The following is an 18,535-nucleotide window of genomic DNA, read 5'->3' on the forward strand; positions in this document are numbered from 1 at the left end:
GCCCTGAGCCCGGTTGGATCGGGAATGAGGGCGGGCTATAAATGCGAACTAACGAACAAACATAAACAGCAGGTATTTGCATTGTCTAAGTCAGGATTCAGGTGAGCCACATGAACAAGCAGGGCCTCCAATCCTGACTGAATTCTCAGTCATTGCTGGCAATGGAGGCAAAGGCTGCTGGCGATGTGGCATAACTCTATAAACTATATGTGAACACATATATATTAGGAATACAGAAGCAACTCTATCGTTATCTCTCTCCTGCTCAAGGAACAATCTGAGCCACCTCAGTAGCAACAGTGCTGCTGAGACATCTTTGCCCTGCTTGTAGGATGTGCATGATGCACACGTTTGATGTCCTCATAATTTCTCAGTGACAATAACCTGGAGGTTTCTGAGGCAACGATCCAATGGAAAAGCCTTCACAGAGGGATTAGATTTCTAACTCATCACAGCATGCGCTGTGGGAAAAAGACAGGTTCTGCTGTGGAGCCGCCTGACATCTCTCTCCTCCTAGTCCCCCCATCTTTTCTCTTTTCACGTCTTAAACAGAAATTGCTTCATCTAGAGAAAAAGGGCCAAGCCCCATCTATTTAACCCTTCCCAAACTGCTCCACAATGTGCCATTTGGGGGGGGGGGTCCCCCCTCACTTTTTGGGGGGAATTTTCTGCAATGCAGTGTCATAAAAAAGAAGAAAAATGTTTAATTAAATAAACCCACAGAACTGACTGGGTATCATTATTCATTTTCATATGTGTCATGCTTGAGAAAGCCTTGCATATTTTAAGAAGCTATAGATCTCCTAAAACTGTCAAAATCCAATCTCTGTGTACTTCATAGTTCTGCATTTGAGTAAATCAGCACTGCTTTTATGGATCCATAAAACTCTCTGACTCATCCTTGTGACACCATGGTTTTTCCCCTCAATTTGTTCTCATTACCAGCCAGAGTTAATGAGATAACATTCAAGAATGATTTGCAGTGGAGCGAGATTTCTGCTGAGAGTAGCCACAGTACCTTTTCCTCTGAAGCTAAGAATCTTGTAACTCATAATGACATCTGTTAGTATCACACAAAATTCTATTTCTAAATACACATAAAACATTTCTAAAGCATATTATGTACATGAGGACTGCCCGGGGGGGGGGGGGGTAGGAAAAACTGCAGATTTGAGACTACACTCCAATTCCCAGCAGTTTCTGCCAAGACAGAAAAGAATGACACTGAAAATGCTCTTTGACTTTACCAAAGCTGTTTAGAGGCATGCAAAGAACCAACAGTTGTAATTCTGACAACCTTAATTTATCTCTTGCTCTACAGATTTAATGAAGATATATACTACAGTCTCAATTAGACACCAATGGCTTCCATTACACACAGTAAATTTCACCCCCACTTGAAAATTGATAGCTTCTAAACGAGGACAGCTCAAATTAAAAATAATTACATTTCCCCCACGGTTCTTGTACAATCATATTTGGGTAGCAATACTCTGCCTCAGCAGAGCAGCTAATAAACCATGATGGTTTTTGTGAACACTGATGTGGAAGAGGAGCAGCCACTCAGCCTAGACTAGGAACACAGCTTCAATTTCAATGGCAAAGACTGCTTTCAGATTCCTAATCAGAAAGAAAACCGTAAGGAAACCATCCCAGATTGCCCAAGAGTTACTCAGATTAACAGACTAATGCATATTTGCAAAGCATTTCTTTCTTAAAAATGGCTTTTGGTGACCAGCTTTCCCTCCTCCTACCAACTTTCATCACTGAGATCAGAAACCAAGAGCCACCTTGCTTGGACTGAGACCTCAAAAAGAAGCCCCCCCCCCCAGGTGAGCACATTTAACTGCACTTTAATTCACAGTCAGACTGAATTTTAACTATCTTTGGCCAATTCGGGGCTGAAAGATGCTGCACAAATTCACATCTTGGTCTTTAATCTCTCATTTTAGGCAATCCTGTAAAACAGGGGACACTCTAGCTGTTGACCTAATCTGGGAACACGGTTCGTCATGCCCGGCTACTTACTTGGTGGATAAGGTACTGCTGTTCTGCCATCCTTACCCAGAGGCCGCTCTTCGGTTCCCACAGCAGGCATTTTTGATGATCGCAAGGCAGGTGATATAGCCTAGACATAGAATTTAAAAATAAATAAATAAAACTTTCCAAAACAAAGTTTTTTAAGGTGCTAGCGTGACTACAGCATGAATTTCAGACTCCATCCCAATACTGAAAAGTTATCGTTTTTTATTCCTGAATACACAATAGTATCCAGCCATAGAAATTTTTGTTTTAATGAGGAAATTGTCAATGGGGAAAATAACGGAGTCATTTACCTGTTCTTGTTTATTCTAATTTTAAAAAGGTCTATATACCCTTTGATAAATTAATTAAATGCACAGTTAATTTTCACAAGTTTGGTACCAGACAATGCCAATTTTGTTAACTGATAACGAGAAACTGCAGCAAATAATATAAAGCTTCTGCTATCACAGGCGTCTTTTTTTTTTTTTGGCCATCAGGTCACAGCTGATTTATGATGACCCCGTAGGGTTTTCAAGGCAACAGATGTTCAGAGGTGGTTTGCCATTGCCTGCATCTGTGTCGCGACCCTGGTATTACTTGAAGGTCTCCCATCCAAATATATGCCAGGGTCGAGGCTGAGAGTATAACTGGCCCAAGGCCACACAGCAAGTTTCCATGGTAGAAAGGGGATTTGAACCTGAGTTTTCTAGGTCCTAGTCCAACACCTTAACCACTTCACCATGCTGGCTCTCTACAGGCACCATTGTTGGGTACAAAACCTAGTTTATGGTCATGAACATGCTTCCTTGGGAACAGGCTTCCTCGGGAGATGGTAAGCGCTCCTTCCCTGGTTTTTAAGAAGAGGTTAGATGGCCATCTGTCAGCAATGCTGATTCTATGATCTTAAGCAGATGATGAGAGGGAGGGCATCTTGGCCACCTTCTGGGCATGGGGCAGAGGTCACTGAGAGGGTGTGTGTGTAAGGGGAGAGATAGTTGTGAATTTCTTGCATTGTGCAGGGGGTTGGACTAGATGAACCTGGTGGTCCCTTCCAACTCTATGATTCTATGAAAAGGACTAAGCTATCAGTTATATCAGATAGAACACATAGAAGCCTTCTTTGGGACCAGCAAACTGGACGTTGTGTGATGCTCCCTACCCAGTTCCTTGCTTAGTTCATTCTCTGGGACAATCTGAGGAAGGAAGAAATGAAGCCTGCAACTCCCCCAAAGAAATCGGATATTATTCTGAAGCCACACAGATACAAAGTGCACACAGCACAGCTTCACTCATCACACACTTACTCCAGGCTCATCTTCATCTGAATTATCAAAGAGGTTGTCTAAATCATGTAGTGATGGGGCCAAGTCTGTTACTTGTGTGAGGCTACCAGAACCAGCTCGGCCTGCTGCATTATCTTGCCGGGTATCTAGGAGAGAAAAGAGTTAAAAAAAAAAACTGAAGGGCTTCAGGACTAGGGCAGAAAACATGAAAGGCTCAGCAAATTAAATGGCAAGAAAACATCAGAAAGTAGCTCAAATGTTCAGACATTTACCCTAGACATAATATGAGCCTCAACTGAAATGTGGATGAATGTGGGTGGGTGAGCAGAACAATACATTCAGATGCTGAACAGCATCATTACATTTCGCAGTTTCCTTTTTTCCAGTTCATGGCAAAGTTTCTGGTAATAAATCTTGATGAGATTTCCTCTAGTATCCCTTCCAAAAGGCATCAAAGAGATTTTCACATACCTGTTTTAGGAGCAGAACTGAAAATGGACATTGCATCTTTCCCATCAGGCATGGTGGTGGAATGACCGGATGCAGAAATCTCCTTAGTTACAGTTCCATCTTCCGACTATAAACACAGAGAATACAATGCTATTTGTATCAAAGTTTGGGAAATCCAGGAGAAAGGTTGAAGAAAAGCAAGTTCCATTTGTAACTTGAACACTTCTGTCCTAGGTTTGCTTTGAATGGCCAAAATACATGGCATTTTCCAACACAGAAATAACAAAAGCCACACAGAAAACATTCCCCACATCCAGTGAGAAATGGCCCTATGGTTAATACTAGCCAGCAACAGAGACTGTGGCCTCTTCAAAAACATACTTTAAAGCTGTGCTCAGTCAAATTAGTGTTTGTAGAAGAGACAGGTTTAAACAAATGCGAAAGAATCCCTGTTTTCCAGAGTTGCAAGGTAATTACAAAGTACCAACATAAATGGTAGCTACATGTCCAGATCACATGGATCCCAAACTCTGCCCACTGCAGCGCTATTTTATTCAACAGAACTTCATTTCAGACATGATGGAGAACCACCATAGGCAAACCCCTGAAGGATCATCAGGTTAACTCGATCCATCTTCTCCCCTGCCCTAGCACATGGCAAGCTAATTGCTTGCTTCTGTGTTTCCAGCAAGTATGGAGTGGTACCTTATTGGTTGTGCTTGCCTTACGAACCAGAATTCCATGTAGTAATTTATTCCTCGTTTGGAACCCTGGTTTGCATGGCAAGTGCAAATCATAGTTTACCAGTTCAGATGTAATGGCAAACCACGGCTTTGACACAAACCCAGAAAATTTCTGCACGCACGTAGAGGATGGAAGGGAGGAAAGAATAATAAGCCGAAGCCTAAAGCTTCTTCAAAGCTGGTTCACATAGCAGAAAATTATGGTTAGCTGTTATATCTGAATCAAAAAAATGTCTGTCACAAGTACGCTCGCTCAAGTCAAGGAAAAAATAAATTGAGCTGACCCTTGTACGCAAATGAAGCAAAGCACAGAGAAAACTGCCAGCAGAGCTTACACTTTCCCTAGGCTCACAGAAGTGAAAGCCCACACCAGAGTCCATGGTATACTCTCAAATATGTCAAGGAAGAGACACTAAAAATTTTAAAAGGCAATACTACAATCACAAAGGTATAAGCCTTGAAATCTGACAATGCAACTTGAAGTCAAGTGCTGTTCTGAAGCCACCATACAGGAAACATCTGAAGCACAAGCAGCACCTGGTTCCTACCTACTTAGCTCCCAGGACATGAACGTTCTGCAGTCCTGGGAGGAAGTGGCTGGAGTGTGCACCACTCACCAATTGTTATTCTGAAGCCAGAGTAGCATCTGAGGCAGAGCAGCTTGAGAAGGGGGGGAGATGGGGACAACCTTATTGTATAAAGAATGGAGTAAACAGGAAGTGGTAGTTAGCACTGTATTTTTAAAAGACTAAGCCACTTTGAGGACTCGATGGCTGAAAAGCAGAGTATAAGTCAAAGAAATCTGGTTCCCCAATGCAAGCTGAAGCTATTGGAGAAAGCACTTCCAGCGAGCTGATCCTCCAGGGCAGACGGCCCACAAAGTTCTCTTAACACCTTCCTCTTACATTCTCATCCCAATGAACTCTGCTATGTCCCCCCTCATTTTCAGAAATGCGGCTAGTGGCAGTGAGCTCTAGATTCTGCAGCTCAGCAGGGAAAGGAGAAACAGCAAGGCCTTTCTGCTGGCCTCCCTGGCACAAATTTATTTATTTAACTTATTTGTACCCTGCCTTTCTCCCCAATGGGGACCCAAAGCGGCTTACATTATTCTGCTCCCCTCCATTTTGCCCTCAAAACAACCCTATGAAGTAGGTTAGGCTGAGAAAGCGTGACTAGCCCAAGGTCCCTCAGTGAGATTCCACGGCACGAACGGGGATTTGAACCTGGGTCTCCCAGGCGCTAGTCCTTACACTGTTAACCACTATACCGCACTGAGTCTCAAATCCACCATCCAATTCTCCAAAAGCAGCCGATCGCTCTGCAGCCCCTTCCTTTGACCTGCTTTCACCCACTGAGTTTTATATTTGGTTTGTTAGCTGTCTTGAGCTTTCTTTTGAAAAAGGAAAAAGGATATAGATACAACATGTAAATTCAAAAGGCTTCTGTAGGGAAGCCTGCTTGGCCATTTCCCCTCAAAACGTGCTTTGGGTCACTGCAGGGGTGGTAAAGTTCTTTTTAACATATTCCCACATTGCTTTTCTGTTGGTTCACTGACTATACTGTAAGTGTTAACTTCGTAGAACCTAAAATGCTTTGAGAGTCCTGAGTGGCAGTAAAGCAGGGTAAACATTTACCAATAAATAAAATTAGACCACCCTACTCTGAAAACAAGGTACCTTGTTCTTCTTCAGAGAGTCTCTCTCAGTCCCAAGTTTGCATTTTTTAGTGCCAGTGAAGCTGTATTTGATGTCACCATCCTGAAATGTATATGGATCACTGACATCTCCCAAGCATTCGCCAGGCTGCTGTATCAGAGGTAAGGAGTCAAGGTAATTCATTGCCGTCACTGGGGGAGTTTCTTCCAAGATTTTAAATCGTTTATTAGGTTGTGCTAAGAGCCTAGAAAAGGGAAGCGGAAAAATATTCAGTCAAGTCTGTCCTGCAGATTTATAGATTTTTCTTACATGAAAAAAAACAGTGAAAGTAATCCCTTTCTCTGACTCGATATAACTGAAACAAAGTGTTTCTCTAGTACAGCATGCTTAAACTCCTGCCACTATTAAACATTTCCTGGCTGCTCTGTAGACTGACAATCCAGGCCAAAGAAACTAAAAACGTACAGGCGCCTCACAGATTAGCAAAATCAGCAATATTTCAGGACGCAGTAGCATTTGTAGTAATGGGTGCCAGAGGAAAGACGGTACAAATCTATCTTCAATGTCTGCTTTGGGCATTATTTTACTTCACAGGAAAAGGATCCACAATTTTCTTGCATTGCCTTTTCCTATGAAAGAGCATCATACTGAAAATGTAGTCCCCTCATCTATGTCCCAATTGAGGTAGGAGATGACTATATCTAATGTGATGTCATTGCATGGGAACAAAGGGATTAGTTCCTACATGGAAAAATAATGCCAGAAGGTATTATCGGTCATCTCCTCTCGGTAATCCTTATAAATCTAATTTGAACTGCATGGATGACTCTGACCATCACAAAGATGCATTTTTGCAGTTTCACATGTATTCGTGTTAAAACACACAATTCTGATATTTGTCAGGAAAAAAGTTCAGCAAGCCAAAATAATGAGGCGATGTAACTAGAAAGAGGTAAAATAGGAAAAAAGACAAATAGCGTTGCTTTCCAAAGTGACTGCCTGGCAGCTCAAAGGCACTCAGTTAGAGATGGGGCAAAGTTCTGCTCTTCTAATATCCAGACTAAAACCTGGGTCTCAACTGGAATACAGCATTATCTGGAGTGCATTTGAGATCCCATTTTTCAAGTTCACTCTGTGTATTCTCAATATGACAGAGAGTTATGAACGTATGAAGACGTCTTACATAGGCAGGCCACTAGTCCATCTAGCTCAGTATTGCTTACTTTAACTGGAAGCAGTTCTCCATGGCTTCATGAAGAGAAAAATTGTGCCCAGCACCTACCACCTGAGACTCAAGTAGACATGTCGAGGTTTAACCCTGGGACCTTCTGCACACAAAGCATATGCTCTACCACTCAGCCATGGCTACCAACTTTTTGCTTTATTGGAAGCCTCCAGGCCTGGGGTAAAGACAATATGGAAGTCAAAGAGCTCCCCAACCTGTCTCCACCAGTTGGAGGCTGCTTTGGTTTGGTCAAAAGTTTTCCAAAAGACAAAACCTTGAACTCCAGGCTTTCGCCCCAAGTCCAAGGAGTAGTTGCCACCAGCCCTTTCAAAAGGTTGAGCTCCAGGGGGAAGATAAGGGCAATCCTCTCCCAACTCACTCCAAAATTGAGTGTAACGCTTACCCTGCAAGGTAGAGACCTGCCAGGGAAAGATTACACTCCCAAAATGTCTTAGGTTTTTGGTAGGTGGTTTTTACACTCACACAAAGGCACTTAGAATTTAGGCTTGGAATCCCAAAATCACAGACACAAGCCATTTAAAGGCTAACAATTTATTTATAAGATTCAAGCTGGTTTACAGGAAAGAAAAGTCATGAAGTGTTAAGCAAGAAAACAATAAACTATTTAGCATAACTAGCGAATACATTCAAAAACCTTTTTGGTTCAAAAGGATTGGCAAAGGTTTCTTGCATCAGGTTTATAGTTACCAACTTCCAAAGATGCTTCCAGTATTCAAGAGTTTCAAAAGGTTGTCCAAAGGTTTCTCCAAGCAGGTCAGCTTGACCAGAGTTTCCCCGTAGGGCCAAAATAAAATGGGTTGTGATGCAGCCAGCACAGCTCTCCTGCCGTACCCCAAAGCATGCATAGTTTTCTCAAGGGTTGGTTTGTCCTTATATTCGTTTTCTCAGTGGCATGAGCTCATAGAGGCCAATTGAGAAAACGCAAGCACTTAGCTGTTAATTAATCGCTTGGTCAGAATTGCTGACTCATTCAGAGATGTGTTCAGGTGAGGAAGCCTGCAGAACTACCTGGACATTGTCATGATGGCTGACCATTTAATTACCATGGCAATGCACGGCCTTGCATTCCAAAAAGGGGAAAGGTTAACTAGCACCAGCTGGGGCTTACTCCCTCCACAGAAGCAATTTTCAAAAGGAAACTTATTTTTCTGGTCTAAAATCCCAATAACCAAAAAAATCATGAAATCCAAGAAATTGAGATACCTCAACTTCTTGACAATGGACTTCTACATGACAACCAAGGCTTTTAAAAGCAGTTTATCGTTGGCATGCTGAAGGCTTCAGAGTTTGCAGACAGCAGATTTCAGATCCTATTCTACAGTCTATAATTGATCACATAATTATGGCCACATGGAATGTATCCGTTCTCAACTCCGACAAAGCTCTCTGAATGGAGGCCTCTTATTTTCTGCTCAGACTTCCACTCAGAATTCTGCAAAAAATGCTATCTAGTTTCCAGGCTGCGATTTATATACAAATTGTCATCATCCCTACAATTCTGCAAAATATTGTGGCCACTTCCACTGATGACTAAAGTATCTCATTTTTGTTTTGGCCTGTTTCTATGGGAATAAATAGTTAAATCACCCGTCAGCAGCTGTTTCTAAAGCCACATATTTAGACATTACTGAAAACTGAAAGCTCTGGTTAACCTCAGGAAACAGCTGATACGCTTTCTTTAAATGTTTCTTTGATGCAACAGGAGTCCATAAAGGGTAGTTCTATAATCACTGGATGAACTGATACAGCCTTTAAGGATGAGAATCACAAAGTAAGGCAATTACGCACACCAGAAAATTTGAAAATTGCACCCAACTTTTTACATGATACACGTGGGTACTTTAGCAGCTTTTGCCCTCTGATATAGTATTTTCCATAGTTCAAAAGTATAGAAGAGCTGCTTTCTCAAATCTACAACTTCACTAACTCGTTCGGCAGTTCTTGAACAAACTGCTAATCTGTGGAAGAATTTGCAATCAGACCCCACACACTTGTGTTCCAATAAGTTAAAAACCAAGGCATCCAAGTCAACCATCCAACCAAATGTTATTAATTGACCTGTCAACTCCTTCTCCTTCTTTGCATAAAAACCCGGTTTTCAACAGACACGACTTTGTTTTATTTGTTTTAATTTCATGTTATTTTTAATAAATTAGTTTATTATGGTTATTATCATGATTAGTTTACAAAACATAGCTGATTTGTTTTTGTAATTATCATAAGTATTACCGTATATACTCGCGTATAAGCCGAGTTTTTCAGCCCAAAAAAAGGGCTGAAAAAAGCCAACTCGGCTTATATGCGGGTCAATACGGTAGGGTAGGGGAGGAGGGAGGAGGGAAACTTACCATTGCAGCCATCCTTCGCTGCCGGCCCGCTCGCCTTCCTGCGGCCTGGGAGCGACCAGCGGGGCCTGCCTGAGAGCAGGCAGGCCTCGCAGCCGCCCCCCCACACACCCCCGCCCCCCCCCCGCCGCCGCCCCCCCCCCGCCGGCCCACTCGCCTGGGAGCGGCCAGCAGGGCCTGCCTGCTCCCAGGCAGGCCTTGCCGCCGCCCCCGCCGCCTCCCCGCTCGCCTTCCTGCGGCCAGGGAGCAGCCAGCGGGGCCGACGCCCCCGACGCCCCCCCCCCCGCCGCCGGCCCGCTCGCCTGGGAGCGGCCAGCGGGGCCTGCCTGCTCCCAGGCAGGCCTCGCCGCGCCCCCCCCCCGCCGCGGCCCCCCCCCCGCCGCCGGCCCGCTCGCCTGGGAGCAGTCTGGGAGCGGCCAGCGGGGTCTGCCTGGGAGCAGGCAGGCCTCGCTGCCGCCCCCGCCCCCCCCCCGGCCCGCTCACCTGGGAGCGGCCAGCGGGGCCTGCCTGCTCCCAGGCAGGCCTTGCCGCCGCCCCCGCCCCCCCCCCCGACGCTGGCCCGCTCGCCTGGGAGCGGCCAGCGGGGCCTGCCTGCTCCCAGGCAGGCCTCGCCGCGCCCCCCCCCCCGCCGCCCCCCCCCCGCCGCCGCCCCCCCGCCGCCGCCGCCCCGCTCGCCTGGGAGCAGTCTGGGAGCGGCCAGCGGGGTCTGCCTGGGAGCAGGCAGGCCTCGCTGCCGCCCCCGCCCCCCCCGGCCCGCTCACCTGGGAGCGGCCAGCGGGGCCTGCCTGCTCCCAGGCAGGCCTCGCCGCGCCCCCCCCCCCGCCGCCGCCCCCCCCCCGCCGCTGCCCCTCCGCCGCCGCCGGCCCGCTCGCCTGGGAGCAGTCTGGGAGCGGCCAGCGGGGTCTGCCTGGGAGCAGGCAGGCCTCGCTGCCGCCCCCGCCCCCTCCCCGGCCCGCTCACCTGGGAGCGGCCAGCGGGGCCTGCCTGCTCCCAGGTAGGCCTCGCCGCCGCCCCCCCCCCCGCCGCCGCCCCCCGCCGCCGGCCCGCTCGCCTGGGAGCGGCCAGCGGGGCCTGCCTGCTCCCAGGCAGGCCTCGCCGCCGCCCCCCCACCACCACCACCACCGCCGGCGGCCCGCTCGCCTGGGAGCGGCCAGCGGGGCCTGCCTGGGAGCAGGCAGGCCTCGCCGCCGCCCCCGCCCCCCCCCCCGCCGCCGCCGGCCCGCTCGCCTGGGAGCGGCCAGCGGGGCCGACCTGGGAGGCTGCCGGGCCTGTGCCGCTTTCCGCCGCCCGGAGCGGCCTGGGGGCGGCCTCCAGCGGCTGCAGGAAAGCCGCCCCCACCGGGCCCGCGCAGCTTTTCGCCGCCAGGAGCCGGTCAGGTAAGCCTGCGGGGGGGGGGAGTTATAAGCTGACCCTCGGCTTATACGCGGGTGCCTAATTTTTCCCCATTTTTGGGGAGAAATTAGGCACCTCGGCTTATACGTGGGTCGGCTTACACACGGGTATATACGGTAAATATGCTGATAATTAAAGCATTTTTTCTAACCAAGACATTATTTGAAAAGTCAGGCCATGCTTTTTTTGGGGGGGGACTGGTCATAAAATCATAGAAACACAGAATTGGAAAGGATCTCTAGGGTCATCTAGTCCAACCCCCTGCACAATACCTCCCCCCCTACACACTCCCAGTGATCCCTATTCCATGCCCAAATGATGGCCAATCCTACATGGAAGCAAGTGGTATATAACTAACTGAACTCACTGGTCACAAGGAAGCCAGGAAGTCAATTGAAGGAATAAAATCCAGCACCTATATACAAAGTCATTGTTCTCAAGAATGACAGCCAACCTCAGCATGACGAGAATCCAAGCCTAAGATTTCTCCAACAAGTAGCCATGCTGAAGATGCCCCTGCAACAGTCAGGTTATAAATAGTGACAGCAGCAACTGCATAACACAGTATTCCTACCCTTCTCCTCAGTGACCAACATTCCTGGCAACAACTTCTCTTGTCTTGCTGCATCTGCTCAGTCAGCCATCTTCTGACCCTAGCCTCCTTCTTCAGCCTCTACCTTTGGACTGACTTAACCAGTGACTCCCTTGAACTTGTCTTCAAGATCGGCTCTGTTGCGGATCTCTCTACTGTAAAAATCCCTTCTGGCCATCATTGTCTCTCTTGCAGCAATGCATAATCGCCACTGCTTCCCCACCCCTTCTCTGCCCCCCTGAAATTAAGTGATTATCATTCTTGAGGCTCTGAAAGCCTGCTCAGCCAGGACTTGAGGAGTGGATTCACAGTGTTGACTTCCTAGAGCTGCCGATCGTTGTATCCTTGTCTAATCACATCCTTACCCTCAGGGACACCAATTTAAAGCAACAACCTTTTCTTCAGAATCCACATAATCATCTTTAATCCCAGGCTTACAACTATTTCCTTTGGCCTGAGATCTACAGGGCTTCACGGGTGTGCGCCAGACAAGAGGCCTCTTGCATTGCCTGTGGGGGTGCTTGTATAGTAGACATAAAGATTGTTAATCTTATACAATTTGGGGGGTTCAGTTGTCTGGCCTCCCCCCTCCCCCAGATTTCTCTGTCTCTGCCCCTCTCATACGTGAAATATGTTTTAGGTCAGAAAAGAGAGGGGGGGAGTCAAACAGATGGCCTACCTCTAACTGGTGCTTTAAGAGTAGCCATCTGTGCAGTGACACATACGGGGTCTGCAGTACAACAGAACATATATGTGGGACTGCACAGAGACTACAAAGAACTACTAGACATTACGGAAAGGCACAGAGCTGTCACCTAAAACAGCAGCCCCACACCTCCCTCTTCCTCTCCTCCCCAGTAACATCCAGTTAAAGAAAATGTGTAATATGTCATCACAGCACTGCAGGCTTCTACACCGTTCCTCCCGGCAAATAGTAGCCAATGGAGAAGGGGTGGGAAGATTCATGGCATGGCAACATGGAGACCATTCTGGAAGTGGTTCAAGAGTTCACTTCTTTCCCATGTTTCTGCTTGACATCGCTTATCTTTAGAGCAAAATTTAAACCTCAGAAATTACACCAGACAAAAATATCAAACAACATTTGGAACATTCAGTCGTCTTAGGGATCATGTTACCTTTTCAGTGCGGTGCTGTCAGAGACTGCATCCGTCTTGCTGTCGTATCTTTCATATTGGAGTTCTGGGGGCTTGAACACTGAATCATCACTTGAAGGAAGAACATAACCCTGCCACTTAGTTAATGATTCTTGGTTGGGTAAGACGCCACAGTATAAAGCTGTCTCACTAACTTCTGCCATCAGAGGCAGCCTCTGTCCTACAAGAACTGTCCGGTCCTCTGCACTGGCCATTGGCTGAAGTTCTAATCCACTGCTGTAGAGGGCTGGATTCACAGGAACTGATGGAAGGTCTAAACTATCTGTTTCCTGTCCTCTTGGCTGGGGGCTAAGTGTGGGAGGCAGAGGGGAAGTGGGGGAATGAGGGGAATCCATAGGATTCAAATTTGTTGGTTTGCTTGGGTGCCTTGGAGGCAGAGAGAGCTGCTTCTCATATTTCCTGCTATTAGAGGCTTCCAAGGAAGGGTCCATCCCTGCCAAGGCCAACTTCTGTCCTGATGGGTCCTGCTCCACACACAGCTCTTCAGTGACAGAAGGACGATGGTGAAATGGCAGCAGCAATCTCTTCTGAAGCTTTTCTGATTTTTCCTGCCTCTCGGTGGTTTTGTGCTTTGAGGCGGGAGGTGGCAAGGAGGCAGAGGACAAGGATCCTGCACCAAATCCTGGCTGTGATATCGTCGGTGGCCGACTGGAACCCACAGCACAACGTTGCTTGAGGAGCTTGTGCCTGGAAAAGTAATCAGGAAACCTCTGCTAAGTAGGATGTGAAAATAAAAAGCACAAGTGGTTTCATGTGTATGACAATACCCACTGGAAACTCCAGTTCTTTCTCAGCCTCAAGTGAGAGTAACCTTGCAAATGTAGCAAAGTACTTGCATGAACACAAATCTACTTTGGCAAGACCCAGCCAGATTTTCCTTCTGTCCTTTCAACCCAGACTTTAAAATAACCATTTTCCCCAAACAAAACCTCTGTAAAGTGGATATGAACAGCTTTTTTTTCAGACTATGGTAGAACACAAATACCTTACATTGGTACATATTAGCAGATGGGGAAAGCCCTGACCTGGATGGCCCCAGGATAGCCCGATCTCGTCAGATCTTGGAAGCTAAGCAAGGTCAGCCATAGTCAGTATTTGGATGGGAGACCACCAAGAAATACCAGGGTTGTTATGCAGGGGCAGGCAATGGCAAAGCACCTCTGAACATCTCCTGCCTTGAAAACCCTATGGGGCCGCCATAAGTCAGCTGTGACTTGATGGCAAAAAAAAAAAACACCTGGGGAGATGGAGGTGCTAGTACCTTTTGGGGGCTTGTCTGAAAGGCTGTTCTAGTTAGAAAGGCTGTTCTAGTTAGAAAAGTATCTCGTGGTCAAAGGTTTTAGAAGCACCTTTAAAGGTAGCTCATCTGAACTTTGAAATAAATATAATGGTTTATTCCCAAAGGTGCAATTTCTACTCTCAACTACAACTCATCCTGAACAGTTATTGTTGCTCAGGATTGGCTGTGTGTAACCTTCCGTAGGCTCACACTCTTTTCAGGCTGCAGTAGAGATGACATCCATTGATGCTATACAAGTGCTCACTCACCTCCACAGCACACTGCCAAAATGCAGTTGTGACAGAAATCCTGAAACGTACTAAGACCCAGGAGTGCCACCTAGAGTGTCTGGGACCTTGGACTTCTAGAGATTCCATTAGAATGACCCATTCACTTCTGTCCCACGTTGGATGATCCTGGCAGACTTAACCCCTTTTGGACACAGGACAAACCAAAGCAAGAGGCCAGTGTGTTCAGAATTCCACCCATGAGGCATTTTTGATGGCACCCCTGCTCTGTCAATGCAAATGATGCCAACATTGTTCCTTTTTTTGTACCCACCTGGAACAAGAACAGCAGACTCTTTGGACCGGATCAACAAAATCCCAAGACACACTGTTGTTGGGGGCTTCTTCCTCCACAACTGTAGCAGTAATTTGATTCCTCCTGAAAGGGTGGGAGAGAATGTACAGGCATGTCAACGCACATGCAATCCTTCATGCATGAATGTATATGCTAACAAGGTAAGATAAAAGTGGATACCAATTAATTGTTTTCAATCCAAAGTGTTTGTTTCAATGAACTTGAGGTGTTTTTTTTCTGACCTAGACCATGACTAGAGTATAAAATATGGTTACAAAATTTGTTCAGAGGTTTTCTAGGAACCAAAGAGTACAAGAAAACAGTTTCCTAATCTCTGCAGCAACCCAGGTGTCCAACACCCAGTCCATTTCATTAAGCATCAGTTGCTAGGCAGTGGTTTATTTATTTCTTTATTTCATTCAGCTTTTACCCTGCACCTTTACCCGCCAAGCAGGGCTCAGGGCAGCTTCCAACAGTTAAAATATACAATATAAAATCAAGACATCACAATTTAAAACCTGACTCTCAGTCTAACATAACAAGATGGCTGTTGTTTGCAGTTGTGCAAGAGGGCATGGATGTTCAAGAGATAATGGAGAAGGACAGAGGATATTCTGTAACAAACTTGTTTCATTGTTTCAAATAATTTGTATTTAGACAGAATGAATTCACCAGGAGAAGACAAGAGGGAGTGTTAAAACACTGTAAGACACTCTGACCCTAAAGTTATAAGACTGGAATAAATTCATTTTGCTGCTCGTTGATGAAAAGAAACTGTTATTGATAAATGATAAAATTCAGCAAGAGTCCGGTGCTTTCCTGACAAAAGGTTACTATGCAGAGAGAGCATATGATACAGCAACAAGTGCTGCTCAGCAAGAGCTCCTCTCATATAAACCCTGCTGCCATATGTCAACCAAGGTCAACTTGCCCAGGCTTAACTGGGAGTTGGTTTTACCTGTGCTAATGAAACAGCTGCTAACCTTCTTAGTGACAAAAAAACCTGTCAATACGCTGGTGGCTACAAGAAATCTCCATGTCCAGAGGCAGTGCTGCGCCACTGAACACAGGCTGCTGAAGGGAAACAGCATGAAAACGCTATTGCCTTCTTACTTAGCTGGAGGGTTTTTGAGGATAATTTGATTTGCAAACAGGGTGATTGATTAAGGAGACCTTTGGTTTGCTCCAGCAAGGCTCTTACAGGGGGCGTGGCTCAGTGGTAGAGCCTCTGCTTGGCATGCAGAAGGTCCCAGGTTCAATCCCCAGCCTCTCCAGTTAAAGGGACTAGCAAGTAGGTGATGTGAAAGACCTCTGCCTGAGACCCTGGAGAGCCACTGCTGGTCTGAGTAGACAATATGGACTTTGGTTGGACCAAAGATCTGATTCAGTATAAGGCAGCAGTAAGAAATAGATGTATTCTTTAAAAACTCCCTATTAACTGCTGAAGACCTGTGGGTCATGGGAGCTTGGAAGTAAAAAGGAAAGTATAAGGCAGCTTCATGTGTTCATGTGTTCACACTGAATACTACTAAAAATGCAAGTGAAGTAAATAGTATATGTGCACAAAAGCTGTACTGGCATCCAATTCTAATAAAGGAAGCAGCTGGTTTCTCACTTGGATGGTGGCCTGTTGAGGATGCACTCCTTCCAAACTCTGTGGACCATGCGATTCTGGAATTTCGGAGGAATCTTCCCTGATTTCTTTGGACTCTGCACAGTGACCACCACATCTGATGCCGCTGGGTGACTGACTATGCTTGGAATGCCTCCACTTTCCCCTGCAAGACAAATGGCAACACTGTGGAAAACGGCGAAATGGGCAAGAGTTAGTTTACTGAAAAAGCTGCTTTTCGGAGACCTGGTAACCTCACTTGCACACTTAGGGCTTTTAAGACAATTTCACAGACCTAGAATTGGTCACCTGTAACCAGCACAGCATATTCCATCAGCTTTGCAGATGTTGAAAGAATTGTGAGAAGAATTATGCATAACCTCCGCGACTAGTAATATTGCATGAATTAAAAAATGCATCTCTGGGGGAGTGTTATCTAATGAAACATTCGTATTGGCACATTTGTCAGAGAACCAAAACATTTTAAGACTGGTGACACACAAGCACACAACAGTGTAACACTTCTTTACACCTAGGATTAGTTCCCACCCCCCACCTGAATTGCAGTATTGGAAAAAAAGTTCAGGCAGGAAGTACTTTAAACCTCACATTTATGGTTGGTTGCCTAATAGCCACGATCAGACTATGTTCCAACGCAATGTGCAAGTCATTTCTAAACATCATTGTAGAGCTCCCAGAGAGCTAGGAAAGCATTCTTTAGATGTTCTACGCAACCACAGAAGAATGAGGTTTTCTCCTTCAGCAGCAGCGAACTATGTTATAATCGCCATGAGCAACAGCTCCTGTTCTCTGCTATGAAGACATGCTCTGCTATGAGGACATGCAGATCCAACTTGGACAGCAGAGGGAGCTTTTAGTTTTCTTAGTCTCCCAGCTGCCTACTACATGCTCTGTGCTTAAACTGGAAAAAGAGGTAATAGTACAAATCCTCAAACAAGGTCAAAGATGTTTACAGAACTCCTTGTCCTTATGTCTGGCATGGGAAGGGGGGGAAAAAACCAATAACCTTATGAATAAAACACTGAAAGCAGCCAAAGCAACACTGCACCGGGGAAGGGGGGGAACCAACTTGTTGATTGCTGTGTCTTCTGTAACTGTAGGAAGACTAAGAGACAAAAAAAATTTTGCCACAGTTTTTGTGGTTTCAATTGCTTGCCAACCAGTCTCTGAAGTTGTATCCTGCCTTCACCAGTAGCTTACTACACTCTGTCAGCACAAAACTCCCTTCAAAAAACTTGAAGCTCCAATCAAAAAAGGAAAATTTCTGATCGTTAAATAATGGCTGACATGCTGCTTAAGCAATTGTGCAGCTGCAGTGACCCCCACCATGATGTTTTTGAAGGGTAAGAAGAATATTTCAAGTCCCTGGGCACAAGCATCACAATGTTAGACATCTGCCCACAGGAGGGGGTAGAAATACTAAAATTAAATTTCTGGGATTTCCTAGAGCTGATCTGTTGCGATATTATATTTGCACACTGCCACAGCAGCCTTAGCATTCAACTGCTCATACTTTGGTTCTAATGCCATCAGTTTCCTGTAATGGATTTCTGTTCTAGAATCTACCACACTACGTTTTTGAAAAAGCAGGTGTACGATGAAAAGGCAGCTAGAGAAATTTCAGTGGAACAATCCTTAGTTTAACAAATCCCATTTTACCCACAACTGTCAGAATAAGTTTTAATAAAACACAGATGGCTTCAACAATAATTCACCAGTGTCCAAACGTTAAGGTTTAAATTACCGTTGGAGCACTTGGTTGAATTATTAGCAATCAAAAATCATGGACATGGGAGCATGCACAAATACACTGCAGAGTATTAAGCAGACTGCAGAAGGTATAAATCTGAGTGTGCGCAAACTCTAGCTTTTCACAGCAGTCTGAGCTAAGCAAAGAAGTCTTAATTCAGAATGGGATTGCAAGTGGGGAAAAATAAAAGCAGAAAAGGAAAGCTCTTTGCATGAGGAGGGAGAGGCACAGCATCAAGGGGAAAGCACCAAGGAATTACAATTTTTTAAAAACAAACCTTCATATTTGTTTAATTTACACGTTTCAGGTTTGTTTTGTTTACTGCCATTATTCGCTACATTGCACTGCTGCACCACAGTCTGCTGTTACATTTTATTGTATCTAA

The 18,535-nt window shown here is 45.8% G+C and overlaps 1 protein-coding gene across 1 annotated transcript in view; it reads right to left on the bottom strand.

Moving 5' to 3' along the window:
* MED13L (mediator complex subunit 13L) overlaps positions 1 to 18,535 on the bottom strand; it is a 213,554-nt gene that overhangs the window by 44,456 nt on the left and 150,563 nt on the right. Inside the window, exons 8-14 of the mRNA XM_056859322.1 lie at positions 16,383 to 16,545; positions 14,747 to 14,851; positions 12,868 to 13,593; positions 6,178 to 6,400; positions 3,780 to 3,885; positions 3,330 to 3,454; positions 2,029 to 2,128 (exon numbers count right to left, since the gene is read on the bottom strand). Of these exons, the coding sequence (XP_056715300.1) occupies positions 2,029 to 2,128; positions 3,330 to 3,454; positions 3,780 to 3,885; positions 6,178 to 6,400; positions 12,868 to 13,593; positions 14,747 to 14,851; positions 16,383 to 16,545 (1,548 nt within the window). The remainder of the gene's footprint in view (positions 1 to 2,028; positions 2,129 to 3,329; positions 3,455 to 3,779; positions 3,886 to 6,177; positions 6,401 to 12,867; positions 13,594 to 14,746; positions 14,852 to 16,382; positions 16,546 to 18,535) is intronic.

Source organism: Euleptes europaea, chromosome 13 (assembly GCF_029931775.1).
Source record: "Euleptes europaea isolate rEulEur1 chromosome 13, rEulEur1.hap1, whole genome shotgun sequence".
Taxonomy (NCBI): domain Eukaryota; kingdom Metazoa; phylum Chordata; class Lepidosauria; order Squamata; family Sphaerodactylidae; genus Euleptes; species Euleptes europaea.